This window comes from Lytechinus pictus, chromosome 9 (assembly GCF_037042905.1).
Source record: "Lytechinus pictus isolate F3 Inbred chromosome 9, Lp3.0, whole genome shotgun sequence".
In the NCBI taxonomy this organism is placed as follows: Eukaryota; Metazoa; Echinodermata; class Echinoidea; order Temnopleuroida; family Toxopneustidae; genus Lytechinus; species Lytechinus pictus.
In genome coordinates, this window is record NC_087253.1 from 5,397,019 (window position 1) to 5,421,981 (window position 24,963).

Sequence of the window (24,963 nt, forward strand, 5' to 3'; positions counted from 1 at the left end):
CTGACAATACACAATAAATGAAGAAATTGAATTAATAAATAACAGATAAATGTATGACATTGACAGATGAAATAACACATCTCTTTGGCAGGGGCAGCGGGGCAGATTTTAAAGTTGAGTCAAAGGTGGGGGGGGGGGGCTGACCATCCAAAAAATCACAGCCATATTAAGGTCACTATTACGTTTTTGTTCGAAAAAGTAAGGGGGCTGAACCCCCCCCCCCCCTCTAGTTCCGCGGGCCGTGTCTTGTAATTATTACTGTAAATTTAACTGATGATAATGATATAGCTTGTAATCAAAATTTGCCTCCCAGTCAGTAAAATATTGTGTCATTCTCGGGAATTCATTTATTATGCGCGGATCATTGAAAACTCCGAGGGGAACGACGTCTGCCAATACAACAACGAGCGAAGAAATGGAATTCAACAAAATACATGTACGACATTGACAAACGAAATGATACATCTCTCTCCTAATAATAATGATAATAATTACTGTAATTGTAATAATACATGTAATTCTATCTTTAAATTGAAGTTTGTCACCAAGTCGGTAAATCTTGTGTCATTCTTGGGAAATCATTTTATTATGCGCGGGATCATTGAAAACTCCGAGTTGAACAAAGTTTGCAAATACGCAATAAACGAAGCAATGGAATTCTATAGACATTGACAAACGAAACAATACATCTTGTAATAATAATAATAATTACTGTAATTGTAATGATAATAATTATCTCTTTAAATCGAAGTTTGTCACCAACTCGGTAAATCTTGTGTTATTCTCGGGAATTCATTTATTAGGCGCGGGATCATTGAAAACTCCGAGTGGAACGAAGACTGACAATACACAATAAATGAAGAAATTGAATTAATAAATAACAGATAAATGTATGACATTGACAGATGAAAAAACACATCTCTTTGGCAGGGGCAGCGGGGCAGATTTTAAAGTTGAGTCAAAGGTGGGGGGGGGGGGGGTCTGACCATCCCAAAAATCACAGCCATAATTATTAAGGTCACTATTACGTTTTTGTTCACTGTTTGTGAAAAAGTAAGGGGGCTGAACCCCCCCCCCCCTCTGGTTCCGCGGGCCGTGTCTTGTAATTATTACTGTAAATTTAACTGATGATAATGATATAGCTTGTAATCAAAATTTGCCTCCCAGTCAGTAAAATATTGTGTCATTCTCGGGAATTCATTTATTATGCGCGGATCATTGAAAACTCCGAGGGGAACGACGTCTGCCAATACAACAACGAGCGAAGAAATGGAATTCAACAAAATACATGTACGACATTGACAAACGAAATGATACATCTCTCTCCTAATAATAATGATAATAATTACTGTAATTGTAATAATACATGTAATTCTATCTTTAAATTGAAGTTTGTCACCAAGTCGGTAAATCTTGTGTCATTCTTGGGAAATCATTTTATTATGCGCGGGATCATTGAAAACTCCGAGTTGAACAAAGTTTGCAAATACGCAATAAACGAAGCAATGGAATTCTATAGACATTGACAAACGAAACAATACATCTTGTAATAATAATAATAATTACTGTAATTGTAATGATAATAATTATCTCTTTAAATCGAAGTTTGTCACCAACTCGGTAAATCTTGTGTTATTCTCGGGAATTCATTTATTAGGCGCGGGATCATTGAAAACTCCGAGTGGAACGAAGACTGACAATACACAATAAATGAAGAAATTGAATTAATAAATAACAGATAAATGTATGACATTGACAGATGAAATAACACATCTCTTTGGCAGGGGCAGCGGGGCAGATTTTAAAGTTGAGTCAAAGGTGGGGGGGGGGGGGGGCTGACCATCCAAAAAATCACAGCCATATTAAGGTCACTGTTACGTTTTTGTTCACTGTTTGTGAAAAAGTAAGGGGGCTGAACCCCCCCCCCCCCCCTCTGGTTCCGCGGGCCGTGTCTAGTAATTATTACTGTAAATTTAACTGATGATAATGATATAGCTTGTAATCAAAATTTGCCTCCCAGTCAGTAAAATATTGTGTCATTCTCGGGAATTCATTTATTATGCGCGGATCATTGAAAACTCCGAGGGGAACGACGTCTGCCAATACAACAACGAGCGAAGAAATGGAATTCAACAAAATACATGTACGACATTGACAAACGAAATGATACATCTCTCTCCTAATAATAATGATAATAATTACTGTAATTGTAATAATACATGTAATTCTATCTTTAAATTGAAGTTTGTCACCAAGTCGGTAAATCTTGTGTCATTCTTGGGAAATCATTTTATTATGCGCGGGATCATTGAAAACTCCGAGTTGAACAAAGTTTGCAAATACGCAATAAACGAAGCAATGGAATTCTATAGACATTGACAAACGAAACAATACATCTTGTAATAATAATAATAATTACTGTAATTGTAATGATAATAATTATCTCTTTAAATCGAAGTTTGTCACCAACTCGGTAAATCTTGTGTTATTCTCGGGAATTCATTTATTAGGCGCGGGATCATTGAAAACTCCGAGTGGAACGAAGACTGACAATACACAATAAATGAAGAAATTGAATTAATAAATAACAGATAAATGTATGACATTGACAGATGAAATAACACATCTCTTTGGCAGGGGCAGCGGGGCAGATTTTAAAGTTGAGTCAAAGGTGGGGGGGGGGGGGCTGACCATCCAAAAAATCACAGCCATATTAAGGTCACTATTACGTTTTTGTTCGAAAAAGTAAGGGGGCTGAACCCCCCCCCCCCCTCTAGTTCCGCGGGCCGTGTCTTGTAATTATTACTGTAAATTTAACTGATGATAATGATATAGCTTGTAATCAAAATTTGCCTCCCAGTCAGTAAAATATTGTGTCATTCTCGGGAATTCATTTATTATGCGCGGATCATTGAAAACTCCGAGGGGAACGACGTCTGCCAATACAACAACGAGCGAAGAAATGGAATTCAACAAAATACATGTACGACATTGACAAACGAAATGATACATCTCTCTCCTAATAATAATGATAATAATTACTGTAATTGTAATAATACATGTAATTCTATCTTTAAATTGAAGTTTGTCACCAAGTCGGTAAATCTTGTGTCATTCTTGGGAAATCATTTTATTATGCGCGGGATCATTGAAAACTCCGAGTTGAACAAAGTTTGCAAATACGCAATAAACGAAGCAATGGAATTCTATAGACATTGACAAACGAAACAATACATCTTGTAATAATAATAATAATTACTGTAATTGTAATGATAATAATTATCTCTTTAAATCGAAGTTTGTCACCAACTCGGTAAATCTTGTGTTATTCTCGGGAATTCATTTATTAGGCGCGGGATCATTGAAAACTCCGAGTGGAACGAAGACTGACAATACACAATAAATGAAGAAATTGAATTAATAAATAACAGATAAATGTATGACATTGACAGATGAAAAAACACATCTCTTTGGCAGGGGCAGCGGGGCAGATTTTAAAGTTGAGTCAAAGGTGGGGGGGGGGGGGGTCTGACCATCCCAAAAATCACAGCCATAATTATTAAGGTCACTATTACGTTTTTGTTCACTGTTTGTGAAAAAGTAAGGGGGCTGAACCCCCCCCCCCCTCTGGTTCCGCGGGCCGTGTCTTGTAATTATTACTGTAAATTTAACTGATGATAATGATATAGCTTGTAATCAAAATTTGCCTCCCAGTCAGTAAAATATTGTGTCATTCTCGGGAATTCATTTATTATGCGCGGATCATTGAAAACTCCGAGGGGAACGACGTCTGCCAATACAACAACGAGCGAAGAAATGGAATTCAACAAAATACATGTACGACATTGACAAACGAAATGATACATCTCTCTCCTAATAATAATGATAATAATTACTGTAATTGTAATAATACATGTAATTCTATCTTTAAATTGAAGTTTGTCACCAAGTCGGTAAATCTTGTGTCATTCTTGGGAAATCATTTTATTATGCGCGGGATCATTGAAAACTCCGAGTTGAACAAAGTTTGCAAATACGCAATAAACGAAGCAATGGAATTCTATAGACATTGACAAACGAAACAATACATCTTGTAATAATAATAATAATTACTGTAATTGTAATGATAATAATTATCTCTTTAAATCGAAGTTTGTCACCAACTCGGTAAATCTTGTGTTATTCTCGGGAATTCATTTATTAGGCGCGGGATCATTGAAAACTCCGAGTGGAACGAAGACTGACAATACACAATAAATGAAGAAATTGAATTAATAAATAACAGATAAATGTATGACATTGACAGATGAAATAACACATCTCTTTGGCAGGGGCAGCGGGGCAGATTTTAAAGTTGAGTCAAAGGTGGGGGGGGGGGGCCGACCATCCAAAAAATCACAGCCATATTAAGGTCACTATTACGTTTTTGTTCACTGTTTGTGAAAAAGTAAGGGGGCTGAACCCCCCCCCCCTCTGGTTCCGCGGGCCGTGTCTTGTAATTATTACTGTAAATTTAACTGATGATAATGATATAGCTTGTAATCAAAATTTGCCTCCCAGTCAGTAAAATATTGTGTCATTCTCGGGAATTCATTTATTATGCGCGGATCATTGAAAACTCCGAGGGGAACGACGTCTGCCAATACAACAACGAGCGAAGAAATGGAATTCAACAAAATACATGTACGACATTGACAAACGAAATGATACATCTCTCTCCTAATAATAATGATAATAATTACTGTAATTGTAATAATACATGTAATTCTATCTTTAAATTGAAGTTTGTCACCAAGTCGGTAAATCTTGTGTCATTCTCGGGAAATCATTTTATTATGCGCGGGATCATTGGAAACTCCGAGTTGAACAAAGTTTGCAAATACGCAATAAACGAAGCAATGGAATTCTATAGACATTGACAAACGAAACAATACATCTTGTAATAATAATAATAATTACTGTAATTGTAATGATAATAATTATCTCTTTCAATCGAAGTTTGTCACCAACTCGGTAAATCTTGTGTTATTCTCGGGAATTCATTTATTAGGCGCGGGATCATTGAAAACTCCGAGTGGAACGAAGACTGACAATACACAATAAATGAAGAAATTGAATTAATAAATAACAGATAAATGTATGACATTGACAGATGAAATAACACATCTCTTTGGCAGGGGCAGCGGGGCAGATTTTAAAGTTGAGTCAAAGGTGGGGGGGGGGGGGTCTGACCATCCCAAAAATCACAGCCATAATTATTAAGGTCACTATTACGTTTTTGTTCACTGTTTGTGAAGAAGTAAGGGGGCTGAACCCCCCCCCCCCCTGGTTCCGCGGGCCGTGTCTTGTAACTATTACTGTAAATTTAACTGATGATAATGATATAGCTTGTAATCAAAATTTGCCTCCCAGTCAGTAAAATATTGTGTCATTCTCGGGAATTCATTTATTATGCGCGGATCATTGAAAACTCCGAGGGGAACGACGTCTGCCAATACAACAACGAGCGAAGAAATGGAATTCAACAAAATACATGTACGACATTGACAAACGAAATGATACATCTCTCTCCTAATAATAATGATAATAATTACTGTAATTGTAATAATACATGTAATTCTATCTTTAAATTGAAGTTTGTCACCAAGTCGGTAAATCTTGTGTCATTCTTGGGAAATCATTTTATTATGCGCGGGATCATTGAAAACTCCGAGTTGAACAAAGTTTGCAAATACGCAATAAACGAAGCAATGGAATTCTATAGACATTGACAAACGAAACAATACATCTTGTAATAATAATAATAATTACTGTAATTGTAATGATAATAATTATCTCTTTAAATCGAAGTTTGTCACCAACTCGGTAAATCTTGTGTTATTCTCGGGAATTCATTTATTAGGCGCGGGATCATTGAAAACTCCGAGTGGAACGAAGACTGACAATACACAATAAATGAAGAAATTGAATTAATAAATAACAGATAAATGTATGACATTGACAGATGAAATAACACATCTCTTTGGCAGGGGCAGCGGGGCAGATTTTAAAGTTGAGTCAAAGGTGGGGGGGGGGGGGCTGACCATCCAAAAAATCACAGCCATATTAAGGTCACTGTTACGTTTTTGTTCACTGTTTGTGAAAAAGTAAGGGGGCTGAACCCCCCCCCCCCCTCTGGTTCCGCGGGCCGTGTCTAGTAATTATTACTGTAAATTTAACTGATGATAATGATATAGCTTGTAATCAAAATTTGCCTCCCAGTCAGTAAAATATTGTGTCATTCTCGGGAATTCATTTATTATGCGCGGATCATTGAAAACTCCGAGGGGAACGACGTCTGCCAATACAACAACGAGCGAAGAAATGGAATTCAACAAAATACATGTACGACATTGACAAACGAAATGATACATCTCTCTCCTAATAATAATGATAATAATTACTGTAATTGTAATAATACATGTAATTCTATCTTTAAATTGAAGTTTGTCACCAAGTCGGTAAATCTTGTGTCATTCTCGGGAAATCATTTTATTATGCGCGGGATCATTGGAAACTCCGAGTTGAACAAAGTTTGCAAATACGCAATAAACGAAGCAATGGAATTCTATAGACATTGACAAACGAAACAATACATCTTGTAATAATAATAATAATTGCTGTAATTGTAATGATAATAATTATCTCTTTAAATCGAAGTTTGTCACCAACTCGGTAAATCTTGTGTTATTCTCGGGAATTCATTTATTAGGCGCGGGATCATTGAAAACTCCGAGTGGAACGAAGACTGACAATACACAATAAATGAAGAAATTGAATTAATAAATAACAGATAAATGTATGACATTGACAGATGAAATAACACGTCTCCTTGGCAGGGGCAGCGGGGCAGATTTTAAAGTTGAGTCAAAGGGGGGGGGGGGGTCTGACCATCCCAAAAATCACAGCCATAATTATTAAGGTCACTATTACGTTTTTGTTCACTGTTTGTGAAGAAGTAAGGGGGCTGAACCCCCCCCCCCCTGGTTCCGCGGGCCGTGTCTTGTAACTATTACTGTAAATTTAACTGATGATAATGATATAGCTTGTAATCAAAATTTGCCTCCCAGTCAGTAAAATATTGTCATTCTCGGGAATTCATTTATTATGCGCGGATCATTGAAAACTCCGAGGGGAACGACGTCTGCCAATACAACAACGAGCGAAGAAATGGAATTCAACAAAATACATGTACGACATTGACAAACGAAATGATACATCTCTCTCCTAATAATAATGATAATAATTACTGTAATTGTAATAATACATGTAATTCTATCTTTAAATTGAAGTTTGTCACCAAGTCGGTAAATCTTGTGTCATTCTTGGGAAATCATTTTATTATGCGCGGGATCATTGAAAGCTCCGAGTTGAACGAAGTTTGCAAATACGCAATAAACGAAGCAATGGAATTCTATAGACATTGACAAACGAAACAATACCTCTCGTAATAATAATAATAATTACTGTAATTGTAATGATAATAATTATCTCTTTAAATCGAAGTTTGTCACCAACTCGGTAAATCTTGTTTCATTCTCGGGAATTCATTAATTATTCGCGGGATCATTGAAAACTCCGAGTTGAACGAAGTCTGCCAACAGACAATAAACGAAGTAGTGGAAGTCAAAAAATAATAGATACATGTAGAGTATGACGTTGACAAACGAAATAATACATCTCTCTAATAATAATAATAATAATAATACGAGTTATTACTGTAATTGTAATAATGATTATCGGTAAATCTTGTGTCATTCTCGGAAATTCATTTATTGTATATACGCGGGATCATTGAAAACTTCGAGGGGAACGAAGTAAGCCAATACACAAAGATGAAAGCGAAAGATGAAGGGGAGAATGAAAGAAAGAAAGATTGAACAAAGAAAAAAGGGAAGAAAGGGAAATTGAGAGTAAGAAAAGAATAATTTAAACAACAAAACGAAAAGGGAAGACAAGAAAACTATAAAAAGTAGGATGGACATCAAAAAAGGCACAGGAAGGAAAGGATGAAAGGAAGCAAAAAAGAATTATAATGGAATAGAGGGAGGAAAGAAATGAAATAAGAAAAGAAAGGAAAATAAAACAAGAAGGGATGAAGGAACGAAAGAAACAAAAAAATGATAAAGAAAGCGTCAAATAATTGAGAAAGAAAACAAGCAACATGTATATAGGCCTAAGACTTTAACAAAAATAAGAATCATGTATTTGTTCTCAAATGATATTCTATGTATTTTAAAAATGGTTAAAAACTAAAATGTTAAAAAATGGGTAAAACATCTAATTGAAACATTGTTAAACTTGAAAAAAAGATGAATTTGCAGCATCATCATGGTGCCGCAATGATTCATCTAGTGACCATGAACACATTTCAAGCCCGCATCACTCCCAAAACTCAAAACAACGGCTGAAGCAACTATTTTTAAAACCCCAATAACTTGCACCTCCGATCACATCACCAAATCAATAATTTGAAAATCCTTTAAATGATCATTAATCAACAATAAAAAAAAAAATGACATGAGAATCAAAAGTAATATTCAAAACAGCTAAAAGATAATTACTTTCCGAAAAATGCAATGTCACTTGCATACATGTACACGTACGATCCAAACTGCGGTACCGCGTGCGCGCAAGGAAACGCCGGTAGAATTTACGAAATTTCAACGTAGCTGGCGCTATATCAAAATGTACGATGGCCTGTGGTGATCGAAGTTAAACGCGTACGCGCTCCCGCGATTAACCGCGATAAACCGCAGTGTCAAGTTTACCGAGAGCGGCACTGTACATCGAGCACTGTCCTCGGCTTGGCCTGGGTTTCTCTATACACACTAGTAGAGATCTTATCCCTGGACTATCACTCGTAGCACTGCAATTGCTCGGCTAACCCTGATATTTTGCAGGGCCAAATAATCCCGCACTATAGGTGGGGTTAAGCCCACTTGCTTAACCCTGCTGTAAAATGAAAGTGGCCGAAGCTTACCCTGTACTATCAGTTGGGATAAAAGGCAATTTAGCCCCACCTGTTGTACAGGGTTAAGGAAATTTTTGCTAGTGTAAAAAGCATAATAGAAGATGTAAATAACACAAAGGAGTCATGTTAAAAAAAAATCATATTCTGGACCAAAGATAGGCCTACAGCAATCATAAATGGAAAAAGGAACAAGCCGTTAATCTTCGTACTCGTCGTCGTCATCTATTACGTTCCGCAGGAGCACGACTGCTAATATTAACAGCAATACCTGAAATAGAATAGAAAGAAAGAAAAGAACAAAATTTATAAGGAATTTTTGTCCAAGATCAGTAAAAATTCAGATTTCAACCCATTGAGGAAAACAACAGTCATTATGTCGAAATTAATCTTTTATTGATCCTCAAATTGGAAACAATCATTAATTTTCCATTACTTTTTAGAATTAGAAAACTGTTATAAGGATACAAAAGTAGTATAAATGAATGACTAAAGAATTATTTCAATAAATAGTTGCAAATTTGCATTTTTAAACAATGAATTTGTTGCTTTCATTGCATTGCCAATTTGGAATGTATAATGACTAGCTCAATTTAAACTGCTATTACATGTATGTACATGTATAAGGAACACCACCACATACTGGACTGGGAATGGTATCAATTATTTTTCAGTACATTTTTCTTTTATTTCTCTTTAACTCTTTGTGTGCTGGGCCATGAACCCCTCTGTGCTGAATTCTTTTCAGGGAGGGAAACAATGCATTGTTTGCTTGAGCATGAAATGCGAAGTTCGCACAGCACCAAGTGTGCATACGTGCGAAGTACGCATGGAAAGGGTTAATCATATTTCATTTGTAATTTCTAGCATTTAGCATGAATTTTACAAGAAACTTTGTAATCAATTCTTTGGTCAATTTTACGTTCTTGAATCAATCATTGCATTTAAACTTAATTTCAAATTCACAATTGATTGCTGATATGCTTCTTGCAACAAAAATTCCTCAAAAATATTGATTAGTTTAAAGGTCAACTCCACCCCAGAAAATTGTTGATTAGAATAAACAGAGAAAAATCAAACTAGCATAATGCTGAAAACCTCTTCAAAATCGGATGTAAAATAAGAAAGTTATGGCAATTTAAAGTGTCGCTTATTTTTCCCAAAACAGTTCTATGCTCACCTCAGTGATATGCAAATGAGAGAGTTGATGATGTCAATCACTCACTCACTATTTCTTTTGTTTTTTATTGTTTGAATTATACAATAAATTCATTTTTTATGGATATGACAATTATGACCATCTTGTTTGAACCACAAAATGTTAAAACAATCAATCCCACATGTTCAGGTAGAAATAACACTTTGTTTCACAGGACATTAAGGAGAAAATTCGAATATTTCATATTTCATATAATAAAATACAAAAGAAATAGTGAGTGAGTGATGTCATCGGTCTCCTCATTTGCATACTGACCAGGATGTGCATATAACTGTTTGGTGAAATTTAGCAAAACTTTAAAATGTCATAACTTTCTTATTTCAGATCCGATTTTGATGAAATTTTCAGTGTTATTCTTGTTTGATTTTTCTCTTTCTATTCAAATCGTCTTTTTGTTGGGGTGGACTTGTCCTTTAATTAAAATTATTCGATCACATATAAAAAAAATAATTGATACTTGCGATCAACTGCAAATACGCTTCAGGCGAACCCCCAAGACTTTATTACAGTTACCCTTTTCAAGAAAGGCCCAAATTACCATATATATTGATTCCATTAAAATTATATGACCGATCACATTAAAAAAAATAATTTAATACTTGCAATAAACTGCAAATAAGTTTCAGGCAAACCCCTAAGACTTACTATTACACAGTTATGTCAAGGCTCAAATTACCATATATTTTGTTTCAAATAAAATTAATTGATCGACTGCAAATTAACAAAAAAAAAGAGGAAAATTTGATAAATTATCATTTTCTATTCATTAAGAATCAAATATGCAAATTTATTCGTGAAAAATATTATTTGCATATTTAACACCCAATTTCAATTCAAATTTTCTTTTTTTTTTCCAGATGTCATCTTTTTAATCCAATTTAAAAGTTTTCACAAAGAAAAATTAAGAAAGCCAATTTTTCCTTATTTCTTTGTTTTCAGAATTTTGTATGTATTTCTTTGATTTTTCATTAACAATTGATATTTGCAATCAATAATTGCATGCAATATGCATCATTTTTGTTTTAAAAATGTCTGGCTTACCTGTAAAACAGCTACTCCTATCCCTATACCTCCTACAACCCATATGTAGTCAAGTAGTTTGGAATATAGAGCATTAAAACAGCCCTGCAATAAAAAAAGAAAATACAGTACAAATATAATATTAGGTGACTTTGAGTGAGATGCGACATACATGTATGTCAGCATGCGACACTGGCACTGGTCAGACGGTCCCAGACTGGTAAAAATTGCTGTCCGGCCAGTAACTTTTCAGAAAAAGCCAGATTTACTGGTCCAACATGACCAGTAAGATTATAGCTAACTTGATACAAAATATATTTTCTTCTCTTTTGTAAATTATAAAAATGGCTCTGGCGTCTCAAAAAATGGCTCTCATGAATTATGTTGTGTGTGTGTACTGTTTTTTTGGGGGGAGAACAATATAAGCAATAAAAGACAGGAAAATAAACTCAAGTCTCTTTTATATTTTTCTTTATTTTTTGGGGACCAGTAAATTTAAGGGTCAGTCCAGTAAAAAATTGAAAAACTGGGTATGTACTGTATATAGTCAGGTCGGACCAGTAGAAAAAAAGGGTTAGTGTAGAGCCCTGCATATATTTCCCAAGTTGTCTCATAATGCCAGAGTGATGACGAGGGTGATATGGGTCTTCTGAGGGAAATAAATGTGTGTTCTCTCCAGAAAGTTCAAGGTAAAAGAAAGCAGTTGCAGCAAACAATTATTTCATGAGAAAGTCTTTTAAATCAAGGTTTATTGTCACATGTTATCATATATCTAGATCTGGTACATTGAACTTATCTTGGTAAAATCATGAAATCTTAGCTCAAAACCAATAATTCTGATGATCACTAACACTGAAATGCATATGTGCGACAGTGTATTAATATTGCTTAGAAAAATACCTGACATTTGATGGAATTCTGTGCTTATTTTGCTCATTTTATGGCAATTACGCATTTTCGTCCAGAGCCATTTAGGCACATATTTTTTTTTTATTTACACATAACACTTGGGTAGTAATTTCATTGGATTCTGTTCGAACTAATTTTGTGAAAGTTACCACAACTGGTATTTATCTTTAACACCAGTCAATATTATTATTGCCTACAGCCGTTTTTAATGTGTAATTGAGACTTTTGATTTCTATGCCTGTTTGCCGGTTGGTTCTTCTGATTTCTGGTTATTCGTGAAGCAATCTTGGCTGACTTATATTGTGATATAAATAGTTACTGCGCAGGCAAACCCAAATCTTGCTCTTGGGATTGATCAGATGGAAATAGGGATGTTATGGACTGATAAAATCTTTGTCTATATCTCCTATCTATCTATCTATCTATCCGTCTTTCTGTCGGTCTGTCTGTAAATCTTTCTTTATCTGAACCATGCTTTGGAATGTAGCGTAAAGAAAACAAAATGCAGTACTGATAAATAAATTCTATGGATGAATTCCATCTACCAGTATCTATCTTTTTATCTCATCTTTATCAAAATCCATCATTCTCTCTATAAATCTCCATATGAATTGATCTATCAAGTTTTTTACCTCCGAATGCCTTTCTGGATTAATATCTTCAGGCGATTCTTGACACACCGCTCTATTCCTTAGTTTATCTCCGTCTGCGATGCAGCAAGACTGAGGAACATAGAGAATCGTCTGCGTCATGTTGTCTGGATTCTCCTTCAAATACCAATCGCTATCCTCCCAATCTGTGAAGTTATGGTTTCCGCAGCACATTAGCTGGAGAAAGAGAAAGGAAAATGGAGGAAAATTAATACAGTGAAGCAATTTATCTCTCAGCCAATTAGATGGTGGGATCTCGGTAGCTTATAACAGTTGCCCATGGAAATCAATAATCCCTTCTTTCATAGACCCCAGGAGAGCGTCATACATGTACAGTGTATATCGGACAAGTTTCCAGACCCGACAACTTCCTCGATTTTGACTGGCTGAGAAGCGCAGCTTTCCGACTGCTACCACAGGTAATTGTCGGATAAAACATACTCTCTCTCATAAAAATATCCAACAAGTTGTCTCATAAAACAGATTAATGGTTCGATATCTATATTTCACCTAAGCGTATCAGTTGCTTTTCTCTGATTTATGACCAACATCTTATGTGAGAAGTAATACTTTTTTTTGCAATTAATGAGAATAACAACACAATTCAGCTTTGAAGATATTTTAGACCCCTGGTCAACAGTCTGGGCACCTTAATTATACTAATGGGGTGTTGCAAGAAACTTGCGATCAATTGCAAGTCAATTTTTGGTCCCTAAATCAATCATATGTCTTCCAATTGATTACAAATAAATGATTGATTGCTAATCTGCTACTTGAAACAAGAAAAGTAATCTAATTTGTTTAAACTAACGTTGATCTATCAGTTGTAAAATTGCAACAGAATATTTGCAATTGATTGCAAATATTTTCTTGCAACACCCCCTAAGAATTCCGCTATAATAATAACAATGGTCTTTAGTAAGCATCAAAACATTCTTGGCAGCCAATGGCTGAATTACTAATATTTGTACAAGGTAAAAAGATTCACATATAAATTTGACAGTAGTTTACAAAATTACAAAATATACAATATATATATAAAATCACAAATAGTTTAGTAAATGCCGTAGAAATATAATCATAGATTTAAAAAGGAGCATAGCTCTCAAAATATATATGAAATATGATAAATCAGTATGCACAAAAAAGGGCGAACTCCATTCAACCTTGTAAAGATAACTAAAAAAAAATGGAAACATTTGATCGGCGGTACGGAATGAGGTTGATTAAGCAGTTTGAAAAACAATCATTTTAAACTGACAGAAGAAAAGAGAGACAAAGGAGAACAAAAGCGTAACCATGGGCACAGTTGAGTGGGATTGTTGGTAATTGGATTAAATGGGGTAAATATAACAGTATAAATATACAAAAGGCGCTTTGCAAAGCTACATCTATAAAATCGTAATCATCATTTCATAGTGGCTAATCCCCAGTTCTCCATCATTTTGTGTACGAAGAAATGTGAGGATTGGTTATGACAAGCCACTAGAGGGGGTCTGTTGCAGGAAAGACCTGGCTCGGGCTTATGACAAGATGCCTTTCCTATCCTTTGAGACCTGTCATCTGCCGAGCTATAGGCCTATGTGACGGTTCCATGACATTTGCTCTGGCGACAATTGCTCCGATGGAAAATACGCACGTTATGCCAAACCTCCAACACTAAAATAAACCCTCCATCCTTATCTTTACATGTACATTATTCTGAACCAAAAACTTCTTTACAACCCTACCCCTATGCCCTCCGAGATATCAAGACCGGAGCAAATGTCACAGGAGCTAATGTTGTGTCACCATATGTGATATACCCCCCCCCCCCTTTTCTCCTTTTCCAAAATCACCAACACCAGTCTTCCCTAGTCCGCAGGCTCAGACCCTGATTGAAACTTTTGACCTACAAGTGGGTATCCTTGCAAAGAATACCACATAATACTTGCTATTCGGTACGCAAAGCATTATAGGTTTTAGTGAACCGGTTCGGAAGATAGCTTTCAAGATCGCTTCGACTGTTCTCATTACACGTTAACCCTTTGAGTGCGACGGGCTTCCACAGAAGCCCAGCGAGTCGTTCACTTAGCTACGACGGGCTTCTACAAAAGCCGAGAAATGTTTGGTTTAATTCAGTGAAGTTTTTCAGCTTTTTCGTAATTGTTATGTACTAAAACCTCTGACACTATTTCCTTCATAAACCTATTTCGATAACAGATTGAAAAAAATATACAGCTACGTGGGGAAAAATCCCGAAAATAGGAAATCATTTCAACTTTACCCGATTTTTTCGTTGGAGTCGGACGGGAAGGATAAATTTTGTGACGAGCACGTACGCGCGCGCATAAGGCCTGATCACGTGATTCGTTCTGATCACGTGATTTGATCCATATCGTTGTTCTGATAGATACATACGCTAACATCTTTTCTGCAAGATCGTCACGTAATAAGCTACGCGTTTATTCACCATTTTCGTCTAATTTGTTTAATCAAGAAGATATCATTCTAGATAGAATGATATCTCCTTGGTTTCATCGATCGATTGCATTTTCAGAAAAGCAAAAAGCTTGTAATGTCTTAGTACTTTGAGCTGATCTCAGTGCACTTTTTGAACTTTTTCCCTCCCCATCATCCCTCTTCTTCTCATTATTTTTGTCTACTATTCTGAAAAAAGGAGAAAAGAAAGCAGTTTAGCACACCATTCATCTTCTGCTCTTTTCAAAGGGGGAACGTCCATGTAGTTCATGATATCGGCACTACCCGAACAAAAGAATGTCTGGGCGGCCACTCAAACAAATTCCTTCCGAAAAGAGCAGGATACAGATGGCCAACGCCCCGAACAAAAGGAAGATTAGTGTTTATCGGCAGGATGACCCATTGAACGCTTTTCGTACTTAGCAATACAAAAAGCTTTTATGAATCTTTTTTCGACCAACATACCGTATCTAAAAAAATGTCTCATTACCGACAACACAGGTGCTTATGACATCCGTCAGTGATTCATATTGCAAAAAGGCGCTTCCCCTGGGTGATGATGCATATAAGGATGAACGAATAATTATTTAGGGAAATTATCGAAAAAATATGTTCAAATGTCAGGGAGGACGAGAGAGAATGAGATACAGAGATAAAAGGGGTAACAGACAAGTGCGCTTTTGCTAAAATTCCATGAATATCTACTTAAACGAATTACAACATGACTTTATTTTTTGGTTAGATTACTTTAAAAAAAATCCCACAATGTTTGTTTGTTGCAACTCGGTCCTAAGACCCTTGCCAAACTGATGACTTTTTATCATTGTTCTTGTTTGCCCCCCCCCCCCCCCCACCCGAAGAAAAATGTTCTGACCTACACTCTAATATTTCTTGTTTGTCTCCTCTCTCCGATTTTCTGTTTTTAATTGCGAGTAACGCTGTAGAAAAAATAAGAATAAAGACCGTCCTGGCCCCTTTTTTCCCCCGTTACGACCAAAAAAAAAAATCGCATTTTGGGCGCTTACCATGGTTAGCATCTAAACCAAAATGTTTGGAAAAAGATGTTATACAGGGACTGCAATGTTTTTTTATGGTGCAAGTGTTGAGCTGTGGGACGGGGATGAAGCGGCTAAAAAAATACAATTTGTTAATTCATGTAATTTTACAGAATGAATTTATAATAGGTTAGGTTTTAGAACCTCTTCATCTTATTTCCTTTTCTCACCCAGATGAAAACTTCTGCATTGAAAAGTTGACGGAAACATAATTACTTCAAATGATAAAACCAATAATGAACTAAGTTTCCTCGCGCGAAATGGAGGAAATAGAATAATACAGGATGATACATTACGCTAAGGCACCCCCTATAAAGAAAACACGTTTGTATGGCGTGTCACCCGACAGAATCCTCTCAATCCTACAAACTTTTATTCATGTGCAACCTACCCCCCCCCCCCAAAAAAAAAAAGGTTGATACCGACCCAAATTTTATTGATTTTCGTACTTTTTGCCGATTTCTTTCTCATTTTTTTAACTGGCGAATAGCGTGGTAGAAAAGATTCATAGAGGAAAAAAAATTGTTTCCGTGACTGAATGTGGGAGGGAGTGGACCGGCCGAAAAAAAAATCAGAAAGTTATATAGACTTCGGATTTTTTGTACATGTTTGCTGAAAGAGGTGAGGACGGTTATTTATTATCGGTTCTGAAATCAAGGAGACAATAGAACAAAACGAAAGAACAAATAAAAAACAACACTTATGATTGCGGATGCTTTAATTTATTCAAGAAAAAATACTTTCTTTTACTTTCAGTAATTGCTTTGCTCTTTTTGAGGGAATAGTAAGATAAAGAAACGTAGAAAGTGACAAGAAGAGAGTTGGGAGGTATGATTTCAGACTTACAATTTTAGTCACTTTTATTCGTTTAACTCTTTGAAATAATTTCATGATATTACAAATCGAATACCGATGCGCAAACTTCAGGAACAAAATTATTTTATTACTATAATATCTGCGGGGGAAATCGAATTAAATGAAACATATAATTTATAAAAAAATCTAAAAAAGAAAATTACTTTTAGTGAAAGATTAAGGCCTCTGTCTTGCCATAACCCTAAGCCCCAGGTTCACAAAAAATAGTTTAGTCGTGCATTTTTATACGATGATGATGATGATCATCATCATATTGTCTTTTGTGAAAGATATCTACCCACGTTTTCAATATAGAAAATGGAAGATGATATAGAATTTTTTGTGAAATGACAGTTACAATAGTAATTTTAGAAGGTTTTTCGGGACATTATTTGAGAAATAGGGGGAAAACCCCCCAAATTTTCGACATGATAACCACGATGCAATAGGACGAGAGGCCCACAAATGCAACCATCTCCAATCAATACAAGTTGGCAAAAACGAGGCATTGATCTCTCGAAACCGTTACCGATGAAGAGAGGGGGGGGGGGAGATAGTAGATGTAATGTAAAATGACAGGTACTGAGAAGAAAAAAATCAGAAAGAAAGGATTGAGGGGGATGGGGGCGGGTATATACCTCGTAATCCAAATCGGGAAGAAAGAAGACGATACAGATATAATTCAAATGAGAAGAACTCAGAGAAAAAAGGTGTAGAAGGGAGGGGATATAGAAAGACGATAGATATAAGGGAATGAAAGCGGTATACATTTAGTTACAGGTTAGAAACCAGAGAAAGGGAAACGAGGAAATCCCTAATTGGTACCGTTTTATAAATACATTATACATGCACATGTTATATTAAAAAATGCGCAATAATTTAAACAAATTTACCATCCGCCAGTCAAATAGAATGATATAGCTTTCAAGTGTTATTGAAAACTTGTAAACAAATTTTATATAAAACGGGCCCCTGGACAACTTTTGAACCCTCCCCCCCCCCCCCCCCGCTTTCTCTCGTTCTCTCATCCGATATTGCTCTTATTTTTGTCTTCTATTTCAAAGGAAACAAACAGAAAATAAAGGAATTAAGAACACCGTTTATCCTCTGCTCTTTTAAAAATGAACAAAAGAAAGTCATGGCGGACGCTCAAACAAATTCCTTATAAAAAAGAGCAGGGGACTAATAGCCAACGCCCTGAATAAAAGGAAGATTAGTGTATTTCGTCAGGATGACCTAGTAAATTATCGGATTATCGTCGTAATTATACACTTTGCAAAGATCTGCAAGGGGGTAAAGAGACCATTCATGAGCAATGAAAAAAGAGCAGACAACAAAGCGGTATCGATCGAACCCGACTTGTCCGCGCGTGCTGATTGCCCTTACGCATTTTTGTACACAGTGCCTATTGACTTGGGAAAAAGCGAAGATTTTACAAAATAACACGACTTTTTCCTCGTAAATTCCTTAACTATTCTGTTGATTTGAGAAGCGAGACCGTTAATTCTATAAAGAAAAATGTCTGATCTTTCATCTTTACATTTACTAAAAATCCTGAAAATACTTCAGTTTGGCGCAATTAGCAATAGATTAGGAAAACACCGCCACAGATCCAAATACCAGCAATGTACAAAAACAGCTCCGCCGCAGGGAGAAGTATCCGGTTTCGCGGGCCCGCACGCAAAGGGTTAAACTAGTTTCCACTTAACTAGTTTCCAGTAAACTAGTTTTAGGAAGGTACATGTAGTGAGAACGGTGTCCCTCTCCCACTTCATTTTTCAGATAATACCCACCTGAATAACCAAAATCCTATAAAAATCAAAACAAACATGTTAATGTTGCCACATTCACATAAACAAATCTTATATATTCTTCATCTTCACATAAAACAAATTGATTGTTAGTTTAGAGAGATGCTCAAAGTTATTTCAAGTTTTCCGGGGATTTCACCATCTGTATTTAAGCTCTTAAAATGCTTGAAAAGTCAACAAACAATTCATTCAATTACACACAATCATCATAAATATTAGCATAACTCAATGACCTTTTCCCCTCTTTAAGGAAGAAGTCACTCAATACACTCAAAGTCAAGTGGATAAATGATACATCAATACCATGATAACAAACACATCTTGTCATCAAAGCCTGGATATATTTCTTTTGAAAACAATTAAAAATCACGAGATCAACAGATAAAAGTTGCTTCCTCTTCAAGAAAGGGCGAGTAGACATACATATGTCATTTATCTTTGATTACAACAGGACAGAAAGATTGCTTAAATCCATTTAGGCACCTCACCAAAGAGTTAGAACCTTTCTAATCACCATTTTCTGTCTACTACTTATACCCCTTTCATAAACCCAATAAAACCCAATTATGCGGCTAATAGCAGCATAATTTGGTCGTAAAATCAGAGGAGGTCAAGAGTTATCCGCATTATTCTGATGCTGCTATCATCCGCATAATAGCGGCATCGGGACAAGATTTTGAGTTTATGAACGTATTTCCAAATAATGCGGATAATTGCCATGGTGCGGTCACAAGGACACCCTTTTCCAACACGACCGCATCAGAGGGGGCGTGTCCAGTTGTCATGACGATTATCCGCCTTTTTCAGGACGGGCGCTCGTAAAAATAATGCGGATAATTTTCGGAGTTTGTGAACGCAATTTTTATTGAATTATCCGCATTACTCTTAGGCGGCTAATTGGAGGATAGGTTTTATTGGGTTTATGAAAGGGGTATTATATGTAGGTTAGATAAATGGAGCAGGGGTATACATAATTTCACAGTAAGATTTAGAAAATAGTATCAGTAATCTCTTGCTTTCAAACTGGATCAAATCTAAACTGCTGCAGATCTCCCGACTCCAGTCCATTGTAAAACAACTCCATGGATGAAACTTGAGGCTAAGATGGATTTACAACAATAATGTGGGGTGCATTCAGACAAAGTCAGAGCCCTAAAAGATAAAGTTTAATCGAGACACAGAACGTTCATGCAGTGCTGGGGTAACAATAATTCTAGCCAGATTCTAGCTTTGTTTTCGTAAAGTGCAATGTTTTCCCATGAATGTAGGGCAATTTCCATGATACATGTTCTTGCAAGATCTAATTCTTATGAAAACCAAACTTACATGCATAAAATGACTGTGGTCTTGTATTGGTAGTTTTTGGCCACATTGGATTTGGATAGAGTACAACTTCAAAATAGATTGAAAGTTTGTAACCATGATGATAAATGAGCAGGAACTTAATCATCTAAACTTTTTCCCAAACTACTTTGTGCACCAAAAAAGTTGCTTCACAAAAATCTTAAGGTCCAGAGGAAAGGCATAATTACTTACATAACTTTCAATCTTTTTTATTATTCAGGGAAAACATTTCAGAACAATGACAAGGTCAATGTCCGAATACTTAAGGAAAAAATGAAATACCTACATGTAAGTACTACCACTATTTGGATTATTCAGTAATATGTTTCAAAGCAATGATTTTGTGCCCCAACTCCACTCCCCCCCCCAAAAAAAATATATATATATTTAATAAAAAATAAATAAATTAAAGAGAAAAGATGTATGAACACATGTTCGGTGTCCAAAGGAAGGGTGAGACATGAAGTATATAACTTCCGATCTTTGGATTATTCAGTGAATATCACTTTCCTTGGTGTACCGAGCCTCTTGGCAGGATCAACTTTCCCGTTTGCCAACTGGAACGGTTCCATGAAATTTGCCACGGCGACATTCGCTCCGCTGTAAACTCTATCACACAATAATTGAATTATCAACTTCAATCATTGATTTTACACTATACCCGATCATAAACCTAACCCTATATCTTCGACGAAATAAAGTCCGTAGAAATGGTCGCCAGAGCAACTGTCCCTTCTGGAACAAGTGCATCCAGGCATTATAGGGAAAGTCAAGCCATCAGAAGAGGTGCAAAGAATTAGCCTGTGCTTGCCCGATACAAGCAAAAATATCCAAGCTAAAGAAGGGCAAATGGGTTTATAGAACAATTATTTGATTTTTTTTTGTTGAAAATGAAATAAATGAAAAATGAAATGAAAATGAAATAAATTAAAAATGAAATGAAAATGAAATTATGTTTTAGATGATTTAAAGACATCCCACCTCCTCCCTCTCCCTTCGACTACAGAATAAGCCACCATATTTGAGTATCCGGTTCATGAATTAAAAAATGTAATGGGTCAAGTGTGGCCCGAGTCCTCCTAAAAGGAGTACCCAAACAATGCAACCTATCTGGTCCTCGACCTTCCTGGAACTAAAATGAGCCGCATCCGATCCGCATACATGAATTTATAAACCCCTTGCATACTGGAACCACATGGTCCCTGTACAAAGCCTACAGGAATTACAGAATTCAGTAGTAAACAGGTTAACAAAAGCTACTGACCATCCTCTGCATGGCATCAATTGCCTCTGTCGTCCCGTCTCGATTCTCCTGGCCATATTGGGTCTTTATCGTTGAATCTAATTTTGTATTCACAAATGATTCCACCTAAGAAGAGGGAGAAAATCAAACAATATTATCATAATCATTTTGAATTTTGAAATTCACATATGATCTGACCTGAAATGAGGGAGAAAATCAAACAATAGTATTATAATCATTTTAAATTTGAATTCACAAATGATTCGACTTTTAAACAATATGGATAAAATCAGACAATACATTTGTAGTGTCATAATTTGTTTCTACATGCTGATCATTACTACTCGCATGGCTGTACACAGAAATTTTTTGCTGGGGGGGGGGGGGGGGGCAGCACGTGTAAACTTTTTTTGAAAAAACTTGAAAGTGAAGGAGTGAAGCAACCGAGCTAGTCATTGAGGCGCTTTTGTATTTGGTAAAGAGAAACTGAAGGATTTTGTGCATACTTTTGGTGAATTTTGTGAAAATCGATCTTCAATAAAAATATGTCAGTTTTCATAATTTCTGGGGGCAACTGCCCTCCCCCCCGCTGCGTACGGCCACGACTACCTGCTAATTTACAAGAAAAATGCAGCCTTGTTTTTCATTGAGAAAAAAAAATGACAGGCAAACTATGAAGACCACAACTTCATTACACCTCATCTTTCCCTTTGAATGTTAATGCATGCACTGACAGTGTATGTCCATGTGCAACATATCGGCCACAATCAAAGTTATTTCCCCCGGGACGCAGTCAACTCAAGCAAGACTGAAGATATATAGGTTGGCATTCACCAAGGTAATAGGATTTTCAGGATAAGCCAATGAGCTTCACTGCCAATTGACAGTCTTGTCTTCTTTGATTTTATTGATGCTACCCCCCTCGAGAATGCCCATTTGCCCCCCCCCCCTGCAAACCAAAGGTGGAGGGAACATCCAAATTCTCCACATTACTTCATTTTTATTCTAATTACCTTGTATACAAAAGGCTTATTTTATAGAAATTTGGGAAGTAGGTTTGACAGACATCATGAAGCTCAAAGTTGAGTTTAAGTAGACCATGTTCTCATTTACCGTCTTAAAACTAGATTAGTGGAAACCCTTTCAGGAAACCAGTTTGGAAGATCGCTTTGCTAGCATTCCATCTGATCGCCCAAAAGTGGCTTTCAAAACCACTTCATGTTAAGCAGTCTTGCTGCTCCGGGAGAGCTCTCAGTGGGGTCACAGATTTCGCACAAAATTTTAAAGTGCATTCTATTCATAGCGTGTGATGTAGCACGCCCAACAGCGAAGATCGCTTTCTGAAGAATGATTGTGTCCTAACTTATGCTTAAACCAGTTAATGAGGTAAAGGTATCTTGAAAACTACATCGCAAGGTGGTTTTCGGAACCGGTTTGGAAGACCACTTAGACACCGTTCTCACTACGTTCCTCAAACTAGTTTAGTGGAAACTAGTTTAACGCGTAGTGAGAATGGTCAAAGCGGTCTTAGAAGCGATCTTCCACCTTCGCGATGTAGTTTTCAAGATCGCTTTGCCTCGTTAAACTGGTTTTAGCGTGAGGACAACCGTTCTTCGGGAAGTGATCTTCGCACATTTTGAGCGGGCTACTCCAAACGACAGGTGTAGAATGCCTACGCTGCAGTTTTGAATTTCGCGCAAAACATGCCACCCCGCTGAGAGCATTCCCATAGTAATGAGATCGCTTTATGTGAAGTGATTTTGAAAACGACTTTCGTGTGATCAAGTGGGAACGCTAGCAAAGCGATCTTCCAAACTGGTTTCCTGAACTGGTTTCCAGTAAACTAATTTTAGAAAGCGTAATGAGAACGGCCTCTTAGAGTGTACCCATCACACGTACGAGTAAAACTAGTTTCCCCTAAACTGGTTTCCACTGGCACATGTATATTTAACAGACAAATGGATAAGATATATGTTAAAGTGTACTAACCTTTGATCTAAATGCAAATAATAACGATGTAGAAACAACCTCGGCTAGAAGCAGCAACAGAACTATCAGAAAATACTGTTAGAGACAAAAAAAAAACAATAAAAATCAAACATATTAGAAAGGCATGACAGGTATACTAAAATAGATTTTAAATCATGACAGTGTTAAAGGGGAATCCAACCCAAATAAAATCTTATTTTCATAAGGAAAAGAAAAAATCAGACAAGTTGATAGGTGAAAGTTTGAACAATATTGGACAAACGACAAGAAAGTTATGAATTTTTAAAAGTTGTAAATATTGGTAATCACTATACCCATAGAGACTTCAAATTGGCCGCATATGGGATGTCATAGTGATGTAAGGCAAGGACTACTCTTCCATGTACTCCAATACATATTATGGCTAAAATATCATTTTTCCAAAAAAAATTATTTCAAATTATATTTTTCTTTCATGAGGACTTATAAACAATATACTACCTGGGTTATATTTAGATTACTGCCCCAGGGGAATGGGTACTTAGGAGAAAACCACAAATCCCTGATGATAAAGTACATGGCCTATGGGAAAGTTGTCCTTGCCCCTTGTCATAATTTACTTACCCAGTTGCCAATTTGAAATCTACATAGTACTAGTGATCTCAATCTTTAAGCAGCTATAACTTTCTTATTGCTTGTCCGATTTCTTTCAAACTTTCACCAATCTGTTTAATTTATTTTTCTCCTTCCCAACACAACATTTTATTGCCAAGGCTGGGTTCCCCTTTAAAGCTACATGTACATTTGTGGAAAGGTGCAAAGTCTTGTAAGAGTTCCACAGTGTTTATTTTACAATTTAACTAAATTTGAGATAACGATTTACATGTCGGGCATTAAATATCACATGACAAGCTCAGATATAAATAATGAAATTAACGAGTATGGGCTTTTTTTTTCATAAGCTCTTATTACAAAGCAAATAATCAGGGCTCAGGCCAAAATTGCCCCAGCCCCCCAAAATGTTCAAAAGAGCCCTGAAAAATAAAAAGAGCCCTGAAAAATAAAAAAGAGCACCGCAGAATTCCCATTCAATGTATTCTTAAAACTTATCCAGTGTTGTAGATTAAGGCAGATTGAAAGGAGCTCATCCATTTTCACTGCAGAAAAAGTACGAACTAATCGTGCCATCACTGCAGTGAGAACAGGGTTGGAGTTTTCCCAGCAGAAATAGTGCGCACTAGATCGCACCATCACTGCAGTGAGATCAGGGTTGGAGTTTTTTCACTGCAGAAATAGTGCGCACTAGATCGCACCATCATTCCAGTGAGAACAGGGTGGGTGCTACAAAGGAATCTTACTGGGGGTCTCCTTTCCTCACAGGAGCATTTCATATAAGAGATTATCACTGGCAACTGTTAA

General features: G+C 36.3%; 1 protein-coding gene across 1 annotated transcript; it reads right to left on the reverse strand.

Annotated features, from left to right (window-relative positions):
- Nucleotides 1-7,069: 7,069 nt before the first annotated feature.
- Nucleotides 7,070-24,340, reverse strand: LOC129267931 (CD151 antigen-like). Its single transcript, XM_064104546.1, has 5 exons — nt 23,566-24,340; nt 21,598-21,702; nt 12,791-12,985; nt 11,271-11,354; nt 7,070-9,281 (listed from the first exon to the last, which is right to left on the reverse strand). Exons 2-5 carry the CDS (start codon nt 21,607-21,609, stop codon nt 9,210-9,212), a joined length of 363 nt encoding a protein of 120 aa, XP_063960616.1. The 5' UTR covers nt 21,610-21,702; nt 23,566-24,340; the 3' UTR covers nt 7,070-9,209.
- Nucleotides 24,341-24,963: the final 623 nt, after the last annotated feature.